A 19184-nucleotide genomic window follows, 5' to 3' on the forward strand; every position below is an offset into this window, starting at 1 on the left:
CAAAGAGGCTTTTACCTGCTTTCTCCTGGCAGATTTTGACAGCTTTCTATCTTACGTTTAAGTCTTTCATCCATTTTGAGTTTATTTTTGTGTATGGTGTAAGAAAGTGGTCCAGGTTCATTCTGCTGCATGTCACTGTTCAGTTTTCCCAACACTGTTTGCTGAAGAGAATATTTTTATTTTATTCGATATTCTTTCCTGCTTTGTCAAAGATTAGTTGGCCATGTTTGTGGATTCACTTCTGGATTTTCTATTCTGTTCCACTCATCTAAGTGTCTGTTTTTGTGCCAGTACCATACTGTCTTGATTACAGCTTTCTAATACAAGTCCCAGATTGTGATGCCTCCAGCTTTAGTTTTCTTTTTCAGGATTGCTTTGGCTATTCAGGGTCTTTTCTGGTTTCATACAAATTTTAGGATTGTTTGTTCTAGCTCTGTGAAGAATGCTGGTGTTATTTTGATAGGAATTGCATTGAATATGTAGATTGCTTGGGGCTGTATCGACATTTTAACAATATTTGTTCTCCCAATCCAGGAGCATGGAGTATTTTTCCATTTTTTTAATGTCTTCTTCAATTTCTTTCATAAGCTTTCTATAGTTTTCAGAGTATAGATTTTTCACCTCTTTGGTTAGGTTTATTCCTAGGTATTTTATGATTTTTGGTGCAATTGCAAATGGGATCGATTCCTTGATTTCTCTGTTGCTTCATTATTGACATATAGAAATGCAACTGATTTCTGTGCACTGATTTTATAGCCTGCGACCTTGCTGAATTCATATATCAGTTCTAGGAGGTTTTTGGTGGAATCTCTGGGTTTTCCATAGAATATCATGTCAGAGAGACAGAGAATCTTAAGCAGGTTCTGTGGGGCTCGGTCTCACAACCATGAGATAATGTCTTGAGCCAAAATCAAGAGCCAGACACTTAACCAACTGAGCCATCCAGGCACCCCACTAAAGAAATCTTAAGTGCTCTCTTTATAAGGTGCCTCTTCAGACCTTGCTGGGGGTATTATATAACATATGATATATAGAGAGATATAGATATAACATGATATGTGGATATATCTATATATATCCTGCTTTCTAAAATATTTTTAAAAATCCAAATTGTGAAATACACTTAGACCCCAGGGTTTTGGATGAGGGGTCATAGATCTGCATACATAAATTTAAGGTGAGTCTGTAGATAGCAGTTTGATGTCACATGAGAACACAGCAAGAAGGCAAACCAACGAGAGACTTGCCAAACCTCCCTACACCTTGAGCTTGGACTTCTAACCTCCGGAACTGTGTGAAAATAAATTCCCGTTTAAGTCATGAGTCTGTTTTTGTTGTAGCATACCTAACAAACTAAGCTAACAGGTGGCCTAAATTTCAAAGCTTAAGGAACTGCAACAGAATCAATGAACATTTGCTATTGTGGATTCCCACACTTTCCATGCCTGCCATCCTTGAATTGGAACTTTGGCAGCAACAAAGGCATCTCGTACAACAGGGTCCAGAGTGTGAAGTTAACTTTTGATGTGGAAAACAAAGAATGTTAATATGAAAATTTTCAAATATATCAGAAGTAGAGAATAGTACAATGAACTTCCATACACTCTATACTCAGATTCAGCAGGTACCAAGATTTTGCCTTATTTGGTTCAGCTCTCTCCTTTCCACCTCCTTCTTTTCCTTGGCTGCAGTATATATATATATATATATTAATTAGACAACCAATATTTTATTATACTGTATAATAGACACTGTTATAACTGCAATTTATGTATAGTGGTATGCCATTGGATTCACATTAGTACAAAAGTAAAGAAATTGAACTGTGAGGTAATTTATACTTTCAGTTAGAATTCCAAACTAGGATACTCATTTCATTCCATGTATTATTAAAGATATCCATCTAAAAAATGTACTTTGTTCCCAGGAATTTGCAGAAGTTGGAAGACAAATGTTTTTCTATAGGTCATGTTTCATTTAAATATTAAAAAGGAAAAAAAGCTAGAAAAATCAAATTTGCAGTTCATTGCAAGGATGTGATTAAAAACTATATAGCACCTCAGGAAATACATTCTCATTTAAAAAAAAATGTATATATATGTGGATTTTTAAATCCATCCCATCTTTTATCTTTAAAAAAGATAAAGAACCAAAATGTTAATTTCTATGATCTCTAGATAGAATGTTAGTTTTATTTTCTTTGTACTTTACTATACTTGCTAAATGTTCCACTATGGATGTTGTATTACTTTTGCAATCAGAAACAAAAATTTTTTTAAGTACACTAAAATAAATCAAAATATAGTTGTGTAAGCACATTATTTAAACATGGAGATTAACCATCAGAATTTAACACTGCTTAAAAGTGATTCCTTGTGAAAACTGCAGTAAGAGGGAAGGTGAAGACAAGTCAGTGCTTTCCATTCTAAAAACTTTCAGCCAATCTGTTAGTCTTAAAATCAGACATTATTATGGTAAGTTTTTTCGAAAGAAATGAAGGAAGGAAGAAAAGAAAGAAAGGAGGGGAAGGGAGGGAGGGAAGGAAGGAGACGGGAAGGAAGGAGACAGGAAGGAAGGAAGGAAGGAAGGAAGGAAGGAAGTGAGGGGAAGGAGGGAGGAAGAAAGGGAGAGAGGAAAGAAGGGAGAAAGAAAGAAGGAAATCAGAAGTAAAGAAAAGGAAAAGAAAGGGGAAAAGAAAGAGTAAAGGAGGAAAGGAAAGGAAAGGAAAGGAAAGGAAAGGAAAGGAAAGGAAAGGAAAGGAAAGGAGAAAAAAATAAAAAACTAGTGGGAAGACTAATGGGGAAAAAAAGAAGAAAGCAACAACTTCATTTTATTTCTTCTGAGACTGTCATGGGCCTTTGTGAAACCTACCAGTTGTGATTACTAGTTCAGCTGAATGCATTACATCATGTTCATTCACACTCCAGAATTCTACTTAAGTATGTATAAAATCAAACTGGATTTACAGAAATAATTTCCTACCTACACTAAAGGAATATTTAAATTTAAAAAAATCATACAGAGTACAAACAAAAATATGTTTATTTACACATATTACAATAATTACAGACAGTAAAATTGAGACAACTTCCCGTTACTGTGACAGAAGCTACCAGCCTTCACTTTCAAATGAGGGTTTTGTTATTTTGAGATACGATGCACAGTGATCCACTGCCCTTATTCAAAATGCTTCTCTAAATAATTCCAGGGGCTGATTAGTGATATGTACATGGGTTATTTCCCTCAACTTTTATTTCCAGAAATACTATGTACAAGTCCAACATAACTGGAACATAACAGGATAGGGCAGCACTGAAATGAGTAATTTTTTTTCCAACAATAAATTTTGATTATTCTTTAAATATTCACTTAGTGGTTTAGAACTGAAACGATAATTTTTGGCTTAAAAAAGAAAGTCCAGTGATTTTTAATGGGCTGCACGGTTCCACTATAGGCAGTATTACCTGGCTTTTTTTATAGGCTTGCTATTGTGTAAGAAACAGAATTCCACAGTATTCAATTCTGTATGAATTTTGTCTTTTATGTTTTTTAATCAGAGTCACTACTACTGCTTGAGGAGTCTGTTGACATAACTTCTACATCATCTTCATTTTCTTTATTATGCCCTGGAGGTTCCAACAAAAAGTCATTACTGTGATTCGGTGGTAACATATTCATTGACATGTCATTTGACTGCCATGGATATTGTGGAGCAAGGACATCTGGAGAAAAGAAAGCATATATAACAACACTTCTACTATTAATTTACTACTTGATTACTCTTCCCTTCATGCACACAACCTGAAGTAAATATTCTTTTTAAGGCCAGGAATCAAAATATACATTTGGCTAAATTAAGAAAAAGCAAATTTATCAAGGAAAAGCATGATATTTTAATAACTAGAACGTGTGTTTTATTTTTTAGGAAATCATGCTTCCATCTAAGTAACTTTATAGAGTCAGTTGACTAATTTTTCTTTTGTAAGACATTCACAATTACAAATCAAATGTTTTCATATATATATGCATATATATGTAAATTATATGCAGATTATATCATTCTCTGTCTATTCTCTCTGTAGATTTTAAATAGCTAATATTTACTATACTAAGTATTACAAGTTTAAACTACCTGTTAGGCTTTAAATCCACTCTTCTCCCTGAACCCTGAAAACATCTCCTTTGCCAGCAGCCGCAATGTTAATCTTTGTCAGCAGAGGGCACTGGAGGGACTCTGCAAGGGGAACAGGCCTCTAAGGGATCCGATGTGATGTTTTCCTTCTCATTGCGCAGTGCCTGGCTGGCGTGCAGGACATCAAGTGGTGCTCACCCCCTAGCAAGTTGCCGTGGCGTTAAGTCTCACATTACGCCTGGCGTTAAGTCTCATATTACGCCAAAGGTGGCTTCCCAACAAGGCTCCCTGGAACCCTAGTGGATCACCTCCTGCTTGCCAGCTCTGGCCTGACCTCATCCATCTAACATCTCTGCCAGCCAGTGGGCCACAGCTATACCCTCTCCACCCAGAGCGCCATGATATGAACAAACAGCCTTGGGATGGGGGTGGGAGGAGTCTCTTCTCAGTTGGGCCCTTCCTTGGGTACTCTCTCCTGATCTTAGATGTAGCAGCTGCTCCCACATTTATTACTACTGTATTTTTAAAAAATAGTTCTCTTTACCCTTTAGTAGTATCATCTTGTTACTAGTTAATAATTCTTTAAATTTTCCTTGTTCATACTGCTGATGTCCTTTCTGCATCCTGACTGGGCTGTGACTGGCATATAATGCAGTATAATCAAAATGAGGAAAATGAAAAGATATCAAGGTAAATTAATGCACAGTGAGTTCTCAGTTTGTACGTTAGATAAACATAATGTTTACATAGCATTTTCAGTAACACAGGAACATCCTTACAATAAAATATGAAGCAGAAAGCATTATCTAGGGCATGTTTTAAACACTGTAAAAAATACAAGGAAAAAAATGAAATAGGTAAAATATTAAAAGTGATTGCTCAAAAAACCCCATAGTTTTTGGTTTTTATAACTTTTTTATTAAAACTTATTAAATGTTCTACCAAATAAAAACAAAAGTCACCTACAAAAAATAAAAGTTGGGGAACATAAATAAAGGTTATGAATAACACAAAACTATATGCAAAACTTAAGGATGAAATTCAGAATAAACTGAGTCACACAAGAGTGCTATTTTATTTAGTTATTAAAAAGTCTGTAAAAAGCTTTGTTATTCATTTGGTTAATATGGAGTTTTTCAGGAGTGGGTTCACTTTGTATTCTTTAAAATGAACATATATATTTCTTATTCTGTTTATATAGCATATTTCACAATTTTATTTAAAAAGCTATGTTTAGATCCTAATAATAATAAAAGAGAGGCCTAATGCCCAAGGAAAATAACCTATTAAAAAATGAGAGAAAAGTCAATTTATTGTAGTTTCATAAACTCCAGCTAGAACAATCTTTAAACTAGAGTAAGCAGAGAGCAGGATAATTGGCAGAAAACTTAGCTATTAAAATGAGTTGGGTCAGATGCCTGAACGGCTCACTGGGTCCAACATCCGCCTCTTGATTTAGGCTCAGGTTATGATCTCACGATTTGAGTTCAAGTCCTGAGTCATGCTCCATGCTGACCATGCAGAGCCTGCTTGAGATTCCCGCTCTTCCTCTCTCTCTCAAAATAAATAAACTTAAAAAATAAAATAAAATAAATAAAACAACTTGGGTCTAGAACCTCAAACTTGTTCAACAGCCAGATATTCCATCACCATGTCTGAAAAACCTCAGTCTGTTCGAAAGCATTTTTCTAATCAACATTACCTGGCAATCTGCCTGCTGCAAGTGCATCTCCTGGTAAATGACCATTTACACCATTAGTGGAAGGATTGTTCATTTGACCCAATAATCCACTTCTCATCTCTAAATCAGTTGGGTATGGTCTCCGTGGGTCCCCTAAAAAAACAGACTGCTTTTAATTCAATCATATACAAAATAAGCATTGATACCTTCTCTAAAGAAGTATTGATTTTCCTTGGTTCACTCTGAAAAACTCAAACTACATTTCAATTTTGGAACAAGAAGGTCATCTTATCAACTGTTATTAAGAGCATAATATATTTAAAAATACATGCATTTCTTCTCTGAACCTGCATAGAAATATACTACTCTTTATACAAAAAGAGAAAGAGAGAGAGAGAGAGAGAGAGAGAGAGAGAGAGAGAAGTCTGTCATTTTAGCAATTCCAGATAACAAATTAAGAAAATTATAACAGTCTTGATTCTTGTAATTTACCTGCATTTCCTAGTAAGAAAGTAACAAATGATACATACTCTTGAGGGAGAATAAATAGATCATGACACACTTCTGTTTATAAGACAGAAAGGACTGACTGGAATGCTTATTTGAAGGACTGTCTAAATTAAAACTTTTTCTAACCAACCTCTTTGATCTTGTCATTTAAAGACTAATTCCTAGAACATTCCAGGAGAGTATCTAGAGCCAATGTTCACTTCCAATCATGAAGGCATACTGTTTAGTTTGGGGATGATGAAAATTTGGCAGATTTGGACTTTTTGGTAATACTTCTTACTCGCTCCAGATCACTTACCCCCCCAAACTGGTAATTGGTAAAATACCATTCACAAGTTACTGATGTTGAGAGATGTATCTCCCACTCCTCCCAGAAGACCACTGCTCTACATTAGGTCCCTGTCTTATGTACTGTCAATGTATGTTGCAGCTCATTGCTCTTTGCTGTTTCTAATTACTCCTGTTCTTTCCAGTCCCATGTATTTGCTGTTGGGTGCTCAGTGCTTCATCCTTATCACCAAAGAGCTGGAATTGTCTGCTTCCGAGGCCAGAACCCTTGGGGAAACTCCAACTGTTCTAAAAGGTGGGCTTCTGGCCAGCCTGGGTATTACAGGCATATAAATCTATAGGTTTTGAATCATCACATATCATCTTGTACTTTTAAACATGAATTTATTATTTTTCTTTAAAAAGGAAATAAACACAGTTCCTGTGGCAACAGCTTTGTAGAAAATCAAACTGATAAAACCCATGGCCCATATTATTCCTTCTAAGATATTAAAGATGTGAAAATCACCTAAGATTTAAAACCACATATGTCTACTTTAAAAAGAGAAGTATTTTACCTGGAACCCAGGTCAGTGGGGCACATACAGCATTACTCGCACTAATCCTATGTGCGTATTTAATTATTTCTTCAGAGGAGATGGCACCTGAGAGTCGAGAGCATAGCATGTTAGTCTAGTAACTTACAAGGGCATAAACACGTGCCTCATAGTCACACATCATACTTTATTTTTTATTATCTGTATACAAGATAATCTGAGTTACCTACCTTCCCTAATAAAGTTAATAATATGTATATTGTTAAACTTAAATCATAGAGATTTCCCAACTAAAGAACAAAACGTCCAGAAAAATCGTCTGACAAAGTGTCAAACTTGGGGCATTAGCATGATAATGCTCACTATCTCAATTATTAGCTACCATTAGTCTTACTGTTCTGAAAGCAACAGTGAACACAAAATAGAGGCAAGAGTGTTTTGTCTCCCAATGACAAAGCTATTAAATTAGAACAGCAGTTCACGCTATATCACTCAATTGTTGGCTTACTGTGCCACTAAGGATATAAGTAGATCTAAGTAGAAACAAATCCACAATACATTCATTAGATTAAAAAAGGTAAGCCACTAAATAATATGTATAGCATGACCTGGTTTTTGTTTTAGAATATATGTACATATATACTTGTATTGTTCCCATTCTATCTGTATTAAACATCTTAAAAAAAAAAAAAAAAAGTGGACACACACCAAACATTAGCAGTAGTTATCTGAAACAGGAAAAGAAGAAGAAAGTTAGACAACTCTGAGGTGACTAAAGGTAAATCATCTACGAAACCATTAAAGTAACCGAAGTTTGGGGCACCTTGGTTGGTTGAGCTCAGTTGGCTGAGCGTCTGATTTCGGCTCAGGTCACGATCTCACGGTTTGTGGGTTCGAGCCCTGCGTTGGGCTCTGTGCTGACAGCTCAGAGCCTGGAGGCTGCTTTGGATTCTGTGTCTCCCTCTCTCTCTGCAACCCCCCACACCCTGACTCACACACTGTCTCTCTCTCCTTCAAAAATAAACATTAAAAAAAAAATTTTAAAAAAACAAAAGTAACCAAATTTTCATTGTAACTCTACTTTTAGTACACAAACTAAAAAATCCAAAATGGAAGTCTTTTAAGGAGAGGAGGAGGACAGGAAAAGAAGGTCTGCTGGGCTTCTGCACCATTAAATGTGCACACACCCCAAAGCCACATGTAGTTCTGACTTCATGACACTCTAGTCTTGCTCCATTTGTCCACTGCACATTCTCTTTCACTTTTGCAAGATCCATCTTTTCCAAGATCTCAAATCCCACTTGCTTCCAGATCACAGTTCTTTTCCCTTCTCCCAACAACTTTATACACTCATTGTCATTACTGCGCATTTGGATACAAGGCCGTAACTTGCCATATGCTACTGCTTCTTATAACCTGAGAAAGGTGTGATGTCTCCTCAGTAATACATAGCTCAGTGCTATAGCCTAGCACTTTACGATAAAAATTTACTGGAACCATTTCAAAAGCAGCAAATGATTACCAGTTAACACTCTCATCTGCTTCTTCAAACAAAAACTTGGATTTTTCAGAAAGTCATTCAGTGTTTCCCACTGTACTAACCTTTTCTTGCTTTTTCTATTGATTTGAGTTTTTCTTTTGCTTGGTAAACAGCTGTTGCCTAATTTGAACATTAAAAAAAGAAATACGGTTTATTCTTAACTATATCAAACAGTTTTTGGCTTAATTCACAAAATCATTAATTCCATATGAACAACATGCAAAATTTAGAAATCCCCACAATTTATCTGTAATGTTCTCAAATACGTGGGTATCATTTGTATCAGTTAATGAAAGAAATAATATATGTTCATGAATCAGTCTCCATTCACAAATTCTATCACAAACATGCAGAAGAGATTCTGACCACATACCACCCCAAGAGCATTCGGGTTCAAGGATAAAATATCAAAATGTTTTTTTAGTTTGTAAGATACATTCTTGGATTGATGATCTTATTCATTTATACATTACCACTATCTCTAAGCTTAATAACTACTATAATGAAAACACCCACAACCACCCCCCACTCCCACTGGAAAGATATATGAAAGGGTAAAATGAAGTTAAGCTAGTATGTATATGCATCTTCAACTGTAACACAGTGGTTAGGAGTATGGAGACAGAGAGAATTAGGTTTAAGTTCCATCTCCCTACTTTTCACTCTCCCTGGGCAAAGTAGTTATCAATTTAAAATCTCAGTTTCTTCATCTGTAAAATGGAATGGTACTAACCTCGCATAATTATTAAGAAGAGTAAGTTAAAACATTTAAAGTGCAAGCAAGCACAAGGCTTGATGCACAAGTGCTCAATGTTAGTTGCTATTACCTAAATCATAAAATTCAGTCTTTTTATGGTCCTTGTGTTAACTCTATTTAACTCCATAATTATATTTTTGGAAATCTAAAGAATATAATCTGAAATGCAGAAGAAAAACAAAGTTTTTTTGCAATGATATTCATCAAAGTATTATTTTGTAACAGTAAGTTGGAAAACTAAACAAAATGGATACAATATACGAAAAATCCCTCAGTTTTAATAAATGGTAATAGAACACCAGTTGGTATCCTACTAGTTACAAGATACAAAATGAATTCCTCTGAGGGGGAAAAAAAAAACTATGTTGTACACCTGAAACTAAAGTAACATTGTGTATCAACTATACTTTGATTTAAAAAACAATTATAAGCCTACTGGGAAATTAAAAAAAATAAAATAATACACCTGAGACTGAAATGAAAGGCAAAAAACTATGAATAACAGCACAGAGGGACTGACAGCATTTTTTCCCTCCTCTTTCTACTTTTCTGTATTCTCTGAATATCTTTTGATAAGCAACTATTACTTTCCTAATGGAAAATAGATTTTACTATGTTTTTGTTTTTTTGTTTTTTTTTTTTAAAGCATTTACTTGGGGTCATTTTTTCAGCAGGAATGGTTAATTTACCCTGAACCATTCAGGTTTCTATTTATTGGAGCCCATTTGGACACATTTTGAAGATTCATCAGGGATAAGGATTCCAGCAGTGTCTGGTCCATATGAGAATCAAACTCAGCTGTTTCTGTAATATCACCATATAACAATTACATTAGTTAGTATTTCGTGAAATAACCGGATAAATATGAGCAAAGAAATTGCTTTTTTGAAATAGTAGCCAAGAACTAGAGTCCTGGACATATGCCCAAATCCACCTAGTTTAGAATGGAGGATGAAATAAGTTAATGAAGTCAGTTTTAATCAATTTATAAAATTGGTACATATTTCTACTGATTTCAAAATATTTTTAAAGTTGAAGTAAAGATTTAGATTACTAACAACTTAAAACTTCTATCAGGACAGGATAAAAGTACAACTTCTATTAATTCAATTCAATTCCATTAGTTCTATTAATTCAACACTGTGAAATCTTTAAATGATGAAAATATGGTTCAAAAGTAATGCAGACTACCTTAAAACATTAAGTTAAAAAGGGATGACAATGGCCTTTCATTCAAACTGTCAAGTTCTCATTTTTACACTTAGGAACTTAAGTTTTCTGCCAATTCAAAATACTTTAAAACAGATTTATTTTTCAGAAATAAATTAAACAATATCTTTTTTTTTTTTTTACCTCCTCTTCTATGAACTTACCAATATTTGCTCTGCTTCCTTTAGCTGTTTTTGTAGTTGTTGAATATCACTGTCTCTCTTCTCTACTTCCTTTTCTAAAACTTGCATTTCATGATGGATTTTTCCCTGATTAAGTGCCAATTTCATCAGTTCTTGAAATTCCCCATCTCTGTGAATTAACAACTCCAGGACCTATCAGATATTGATTAAAGCAGACAACAGAATATTGAAAAGTGACATTCCAATGAAACAAAGAGTCTACATGTAAATTGGCTAGGCTATAAAATGTTAACACCTCCAAAGTATTATTCTAATCAATGTTAAGAATAAAAATAGCCTACCTCTGATTATTTTGGAAAGAAGATTATCAAGACTTTTTACTTTTTCTCATTATATGCTATTCTTTCATGCAAATAAGAACTACCAATATGCCAAAATGAGGTTTATTCACTTCCCAGGAAAGATAAAATTTTTGTGTATCCTTAAAAATACAAAATAAACAGCCTGATTTAAAAAATGAGCAAAGGAAAACTGATGCAAGCCACTCTGGAAAACACTATGGAGGTTCCTCAAAAAATTAAAAATAGAACTACCCTACAACCCAGCAATTGCACTACTAGGTATTTATCCAAGGAATACAGGTATGCTGTTTCGAGGGGGCACACGCACCCCAATGTTTATGGCAGCACTATTAACAATGGCCAAAGTATGGAAAGAGCCCAAATGTCCATTGACAGATGAACGGATACAGACGATGTGGTATACGTATACAATGGAGTTATTACTCGGCAATCAAAAAGAATGAAATCTCGTCATTTGCAACTATGTGGATGGAACCAGAGGGTATTATGCTAAGCGAAATTAGTCAGAGAAAGACAAATATTATATGACTTCCCTCCTATGAGGACTTTAAGACACAGAACAGATGAACACAAGGGAAGCAAAAATATAAAAACAAGGAGGGGGACAAAACATAAGACTCTTTAATATGGAGAACAGAGGGTTATGGGAAGGGTTGTGGGAGGGGGGATGGGCTAAATGGGTAAGGGGCATTAAGGAATCTATCCATTCTTGAAGTCACTGTTGCACTATATGCTAACTAATTTGGATGTGAATTTTTAAAAAAATTTAATTTAAATTTTTTAAAAAGTGCAAAGGAAATGAATAGACCTTTTTCTAAAGACATACAAATGAACAAAGGTACATGAAAAGGTGCTCAACATCACTAATTACCAGGGAAATGCAAATCAAAACCACAACTGGATATCACCTCATACCAGTTACAACAGTTGTAATAAAAAAAAAAAAAAAAAAAAAAAAAAAAAAAAGATACCAAATGTTGGTGAGGAGGTGGAGAAAATGGAACCTTCATGCACTAGTGGTGGGAAACCCACTGTGGGAAACAGTATAGAAGCTATTACTTAAAGAGTTAAAAGAGAACTACCAGATGATCCAGCAATTCTACTTCTGGTTACTTACCTGAAGAAAACGAAATTATTATCTCAAAAAGATATCTGCACTCCTATATTCACTGCAGCATTATTTACAATAGCCAAAATAGAAAGCAAACTAACTATCCATCAATATATGAATGGATAAAGGACATGTTGTATGTAAGTTTTTATTTAAGTTCCAGCTAGTTAACATACACTGTAATATTAGTTTCAGGTGTACAATATAGTGATTCAACCTTCACATACAATGTCTGGTGCTCATCACAAGTGCCCTCCTTAATCCCCACTCCCTTAACAACCACTCCTCTGGTAACCATCAGTTTGCTCTCCAAAGCTAAGAGTCTGTTTCTTGGTTTTCCTCTTTTTTCTTCCCTATGATTGTTTGTTTTATGTCTTAAATTCCATCTGAGTGAAATTACGTGGTAATTGTCTTTCTCTGACTTATTTTTCCATAGCATAATACTCTCCAGCTCCATCCATGTCATTACAAATGGCAAGATTTCATTCCCCCCCTTTTTAAAAAAATTTTTAAAAAACATTTATTCATTTTTTGACAGAGATAGTGTGAGTGGGGGAAGGACTGAGAGAAGGAGACACAGAATCCAAAGCAGGCTCCAGGCTCTGAGCACCCCTTGGGGCTCGAACCCATGAACTGTGAGATTATGACCTGAGCTAAAGTAGGATGCTTAACCGACCCTCATTCCTTTTTTATGGCTGAGTAATATTCCTGTGTGTGTGTGTGTGTGTGTGTGTGTGTGTGTGTCTGTCTTCTTTACCCATTCATCAACTGATGGACATTTGGGCTTTTTCCAGAATTTGGCTATTGTTGATAATGCTGCTGTAAACACCAGGGGCATGTATCCCTTCAAATTAGTAGAAAATGTGTGGTATGTACACACAGATAGAGAAATACTATTCAGCCATAAAAAAGAAGGAAATCTTATCATTTGTGACAATAAGGATAGACCCTGAAGCCATTATATTAAGTGAAAAAAGTCAGCAAGAGAAAGACAAATACTGCACGATCTCATTTATATGCGGAATCTACAAGAGACAAACTCAGAAAAAGAAATCAGATTGGTGGTTGCCACGGGTGGGGGTGGGTAAAATGGGTGAAGATGATCAAAAGGTACAAACTTACGCTCATAAGACAAGTAAGTTCTGGGATGCAATGTACAGAAATGGTGACTATAGTTAACGATATTACATTGTATACTTGAAAGTTGCTAAGACAGAAAATTTTTGCAACTTAAAGTTTGTAAAAATGTACAGAGAAATGGGGCACCTGGTTGGCTCAGTTGGTTAAGTGTATGACTTTTGATTTCGGCTCAGGTCAAGATCTCACGGTTTGTGAGATTGAACCCCGCATCAGCCTGCTTGGGATTCTCTCCCTCTCTCTCTTCCCCTCCTCCACACACACACACTCGCAAATAAAAAATAAACTTAAAACATACATATATATAAAACTCACACTAAACCTGTGATTTCATTCATAGTATTGCTTTACAATGAAGATGGTTAAAAAAGAGCAATTTCCAAAAATAGTAAATAGGTGGTATGCAGATACAACCTTTGACCTATGAAGGTTAAAAAGCATAAAACAGAAAGTCTGGGTCCAAATCTCTAGTCTTTCGTTTACCAGGGATATAGTAACAGCACCTTATCACATAAGGTTATTGTGAGGATTTATGATATAATGCATGTAAAGTACACACAGGAAGAGCCCAATAAAGGCTAGCTATCATCATCACTACCCCACTACAGAATTAAGATGCAATCTTACCTAAATACCCTTATTTAACTGTGCAAAGTGGGGAATAATACTTCAAGAAAGGAAATGGCTATCAAAATTCAGAATCAATTTTAAAACTGTTAACAAAAATTTGTTAAAGAGTAAAAAGTATAGACCTGCCTCTTCAAGTTCCTTTCGATATGAAGTTCTTCTCATTTTTATAGGACTCAGACAAAAGACTGAGCTATATCTTCTGTCCATGTATTAAAAGTATTTACTTTGAATAATAGTTTCTTCTATAAAAAGTAGTATATTCTACTTAATATACCTACAGTCCCTACTCTTCTCAAGTCACAAGAGAAAGCAGGGTTTCCACTTCTATAAAAGTATATTTAAAAAGTTATTAACCAACTTGTTGTTTCACAACACGTTTCAAGAAGTTTACACTTTGACCTATATTGTATACTACCATAGAGCAGTAAAGATTCTTTGGAGATTTTATTGTTGAGTAGAGAAAAATTATTCAACTGAAGTCAGACCTCGATTCTAGTTCTATTCATCCATCAACCTCTAGTTCACTTATCCACTCTGGAACTCAAGCTCTTTTATAACACAGGAGGTTATAAAGACCATTAATGTCCCTTCTAAGTAAAATTCTACATACATGAAAATACGAATATTCAAATAAAATGGAGGCTAGAAAATTTTCAAATGGGCACATCACACTAATATTTAACAGTTTCAATGAAAATTCACAGTACTAAGTATAACGTTTAATTCTGTTCCAGAGTGGTGATGATAACTACCCACCATTACTAAGCTCTCCCTATGTGTACTTAAGAATGCAGTATAATACATCCTCACAACAACCTTATATGACAAGGTACTGTTATTTTTAAGGACAGAACTGTTAGTTTTTAAAAAGTGTAAGAAATATTAGTGCTGATAAGACAGGTATTAGTTATGACCTACTGAATCATCTGTGTGCCTGGCTCATAGCAAGCATATAATTGCCTAGGAAGTAAAGTTAGAACTTATATTTCATTTTGCTTATTTTGTAATTCTTATTTGGCTTCACAGGTATTTATGAATAAAGTATCTGAGACTAGCATTCTTTTATTACCATATTTCTCTATAAGCTTTTTCTAAAAACAAAATAAGCAATATACAAAGAACAACTTTAATATCCCTAAAATTACCAACTTACACTACCTGTAGCTTTATCTAATTCCCCCCTCTCTTCCTGAGGGCATTAATCCTTGAAGAAAACAGTTTTCTGATACTTCACTATTGACAATCAACCAAATTTCTCTGCCCTCAAAACATATGATAAAATTAAAATGATGAAGGGGTGGAAAGTAAAAAGAAAAGATCTATTAGAGATTTCTCCTGTCTCACATCATTAAATAGGCTAATTCTTCCTATCTGTTTCCTCTTAAAAATTTTTTTTTAATTATGGCAAAAAAACACAAAGCGACATTTACCCTGTTCTTTAAAAAGTTTCTGGGTCAGAAAATCAATCTCACTGTAGAAGATTACAAAGCACAGAAAGGAATAAAGAAAATAAAAACTACTTATAAACTTAACATCTACAAAATAACTTCTATTAATAGTTGTATGCTCTTTTATTTCTATTCATTTTCAAGATGCATTAGGGGGACAAGCCTATAATAAAAGGTTTATGGGAGCATTAACTTTCTTTATTCCAAATATTGTTGTAATGTCCATTTAACAAGCCTTTGATGGTTAATTCAAAAGACAAAAATGAATAAATGTGTAACTACAACTATAAGAGAAAATACTATTCACCCTTAGACAACTATTTGCATCTTAAGCAGTATGACCTTATATAAGAGATTCAAAGAAAGTATCAATTTAAAAGTTGTAATTAATAATTTAATAGAATTCAATCTTCCTATTTTCAAACAAAGTAAATGTAAGTAGGAAAACTGCAGTAAATGATGGGGATTTCTTGTTTGTAATTTAAAAAGAAGCCACTTACCTGGTTTTCCTCATCAGGCGGCAACAACTTTTGGTTTCTTGAAATTGCCAGCATTTCTATAAGTTCTCTAGAAAAAGAAAAACAAAAAACAAAACACCTTTGCAAAGCAAATACAGTAGAAGCCTTCTCAACTATCTGTACCTAACTGACTTGCTAGATTCATGGTACCCACAGTACGCTGAGTATTCACAGCCACTGCTCCACAGTGACTATGCGCTTGGGCTCTCACCAGCTTCAAGACTCAGTTTTCATTGTTACCAGATGCATCTATGCAAGTTTTACTTACTAGTGTAATTACATAAATTAATATCCATTACATAAATACCAATGAAATATGACTGCCAACAGAGAAGAGCTGTTTCTATAAAAACCTAAGCTGAATGCTGGGGAAAGACTCAAGAGATGTCTGCAAAGGCCTACTTCAAAGAAGCAGGGAAAGTCATACAAATTCAGCAAGAGTCTGCCCTAAGACTGTTTGATGAGCATCTAAGTTCTCATTTCACTTTATCATTCATTTAAAGTAATCTCTACACCCAACATGGGGCTCGAATCCACAATCCTGAGATCAAGAATTGCATGCTCTACTGATTGAGCCAGCCAGGCACCCCTCATTTCACTTTAAAGAAACAAACTAGTGGGGCGCCTGGGTGGCGCAGTCGGTTAAGCGTCCGACTTCGGCTCAGGTCATGATCTCATGGTCCGTGAGTTCGAGCCCCGCGTCGGGCTCTGGGTTGACAGCTCGGAGCCTGGAGCCTGCTTCGGATTCTGTGACTCCCTCTCTCTCTGACCCTCCCCATTCATGCTCTGTCTCTCTCTGTCTCAAAAATAAATAAATATTAAAAAAAATAATAAAATAAAAGTCAACTTTAAAAAAACAAACAAACAAACAAACTAGTAACTGGTAGACTTTGCATTATGGGTGGTTTATGCAAGAAAAACTCCTACATTCAGCACATTGGCCATGCCCCTTCATTTACATATCATCCAGGGCTGTTTTCCCACTATAATGGCAGAATAGGGTAGTTGCAGCAGAAAATTTATAGCTTGCAAAAATCAACAATATTTATTATCTGGCCCTTCCTCTACAGAAAAAGTTATCTGACACCTGTCTTAGATGAAAAGATTAGTGAAAACATAAGTTTATATGCTTTAAGGTAAAATAAAACAAGGAGTAGATGAATCATTTTTAATCATTTTCTACTTTAATTGAATTTTTTTATAAAGTTTATTTCTTTTAAGAGCATATGCACATGCGTGGGAGAGAGGCAGAGAGAAGGGGAGAGAGAGAGAGAATCCCAAGCAGTGGGGCTCAAACTCACAAACCACGAGATCATGATCCTGAGCTGAAATCAAGAGTCGGACGCTTAACCAACTGAGCCACGCAGGTGCTCCTAACTGAATTTTTAAAAATTTTTTTGACGTTTATTTATCGAGAGAGAGAGACAGAGAGAGAGAGAGAGAGCGAGCGAGCGAGCAGGGGAGGGGCGGAGAGGGAGTCATAGAATCCGAAGCAGGTTCCAGGCTCTGAGATGTCAGCACAGAGCCGACATGGGGTTGAACCCACAAACAGTGAGATCATGACCTGAGCTGAAGTTGGACGTTTAACTGACTGAGCCATCCAGGAGCCCCTGAATATTTTAATTAACCGCACAGGTTATCAACTAAGAGGGATTCTTACATATAATAAAATCCTATCTTTCTGGAATGAGCATTTACTAGATATACCAATTTTCCTATATGAAAATTAGTATAAACATAATATATACATTATAAAATATATCACAGTATAAAATATGTCGCAGGTAGTATCCATATATTAGCTTCAAACTTGCTGACAGATGGACTCCAGAAATTATTCAAGAGGCACAGCTGCACAATTAGCTACCTGACACGACCAGTCAGCCCCAGTGTTTGTACCTTCTTGCTGGCTGCTAGGCTATCTTCACCCTCCTATTTCCATCTTCCTACTCCTACCTTCATACGGTTTTCCTGGATGGTGCCAATTGGACCCAACCTTCCCCACTACTAGGTTCTTGTACCACTGTGTATGAATTTGCTAATTAATGAAAAAGGGGGATATGGCAATGGAAAGTCTTCATTCACCCATTCATTAAATATTTCTTGAGTGCCTCTTACGTGCCAGGCACTTTCTAGATGCTTGAGTTATAAAAGCAAACAATGGAGGGGTGCCTGGGTGGCTCAGTTGGTTGAGCATCTGACTCTTGGTTTCAGCTCAGGTCATAATCTCACAGTTTGTGGGATCAAGCCCCGAGTTGGGCTCTGTACTGACAGTGCAGAGCCTGCTTGAGATTCTCTCTCTTCCTCTTTCCTTGGCCATCCTCTCACTCACACATGTACACACACACTTTCTCTCTCTCTCTCTCAAAATACATAAATAGACATTAAAAAAAACAGTGAACAATGGAATTTAAATTCTAATACAGGAGACAAAAATAACCAAGAAAACAGGTAAATAAAACTAGGGTTATAAGGGTTGGGAAGAAAATAAAGCAGAGTGTCAGTGAGCTGGTCTGGCTACTTGCCCTGGGTAGGGTCAGGAAAGGATTCTCCAAGTGAGAGGAGCCAGCCATGAGGGAAGAATGCTTGTAAAAAGTCACAGCTAGTTCAGGGGCCCAAAGATGGTTTGAAGAAGTGTGGCCAGAATGTAGTATACACTGGGGAGCAGGATACAAAATGAGGACAAGGGGAGGGAAGGAGGGAGGGGCCAGACTACTGTGTCAGGTCCTTGTAGGTCATGGTAAAGGATCAGTGTATCATTCCAGAGAATGAGAAGCAACTGGATCATTTTAAGCTGGGAAATGATATGACCTGATTTATGTTTTAAAACAAGCTAAGCTATCTGGAGAACAGATTGTAAGAGGGCCAGAATGGAAATGAAGTTAGGTGGCTTCTGCAATGTTCCAGGCAAAAAATGACATTGGCTTTGACTGGGTCCTAGCCACTAGGATTTAGTAATGGTAATAGGTGAAACATGTACAGACTCAGAATATATTTTGGAGGTAGAGCTGGCAAGACAATGATGGATTAAACAAACATTTCATGAAAGTAGCATGTTATATTAATCATTTTCTGTACCCCATAGAGGAGATATAAACACTTGAGAATCTCTGATCTATATAATGGCTGGTTTCGGGGTGGGAGAGGTGGGCACTGGGGGGGTATAGTGGGAGATGTGGAAT

The 19184-nt window shown here is 35.7% G+C and overlaps 1 protein-coding gene across 4 annotated transcripts in view; it reads right to left on the bottom strand.

The window, feature by feature from the left end:
• Positions 1-3024: 3024 nt before the first annotated feature.
• The window catches only part of MED4 (mediator complex subunit 4), a 47190-nt gene continuing 31030 nt past the window's right edge, over positions 3025-19184 (bottom strand). For all 4 annotated transcript variants that reach the window (XM_060637185.2, XM_060637186.2, XM_060637184.2 and 1 more), the window contains 6 exons: positions 15985-16051; positions 10818-10988; positions 8750-8807; positions 7169-7255; positions 5835-5966; positions 3025-3722 (listed from right to left, as the gene is read on the bottom strand). In XM_060637185.2, coding sequence (XP_060493168.1) covers positions 3550-3722; positions 5835-5966; positions 7169-7255; positions 8750-8807; positions 10818-10988; positions 15985-16051 — 688 coding nt within the window. In that variant the 3' untranslated portion in view covers positions 3025-3549. The remainder of the gene's footprint in view (positions 3723-5834; positions 5967-7168; positions 7256-8749; positions 8808-10817; positions 10989-15984; positions 16052-19184) is intronic.

The sequence above is a fragment of the Panthera onca genome, chromosome A1 (assembly GCF_046562875.1).
Source record: "Panthera onca isolate mPanOnc1 chromosome A1, mPanOnc1 haplotype 2, whole genome shotgun sequence".
NCBI classification, from domain to species: Eukaryota; Metazoa; Chordata; class Mammalia; order Carnivora; family Felidae; genus Panthera; species Panthera onca.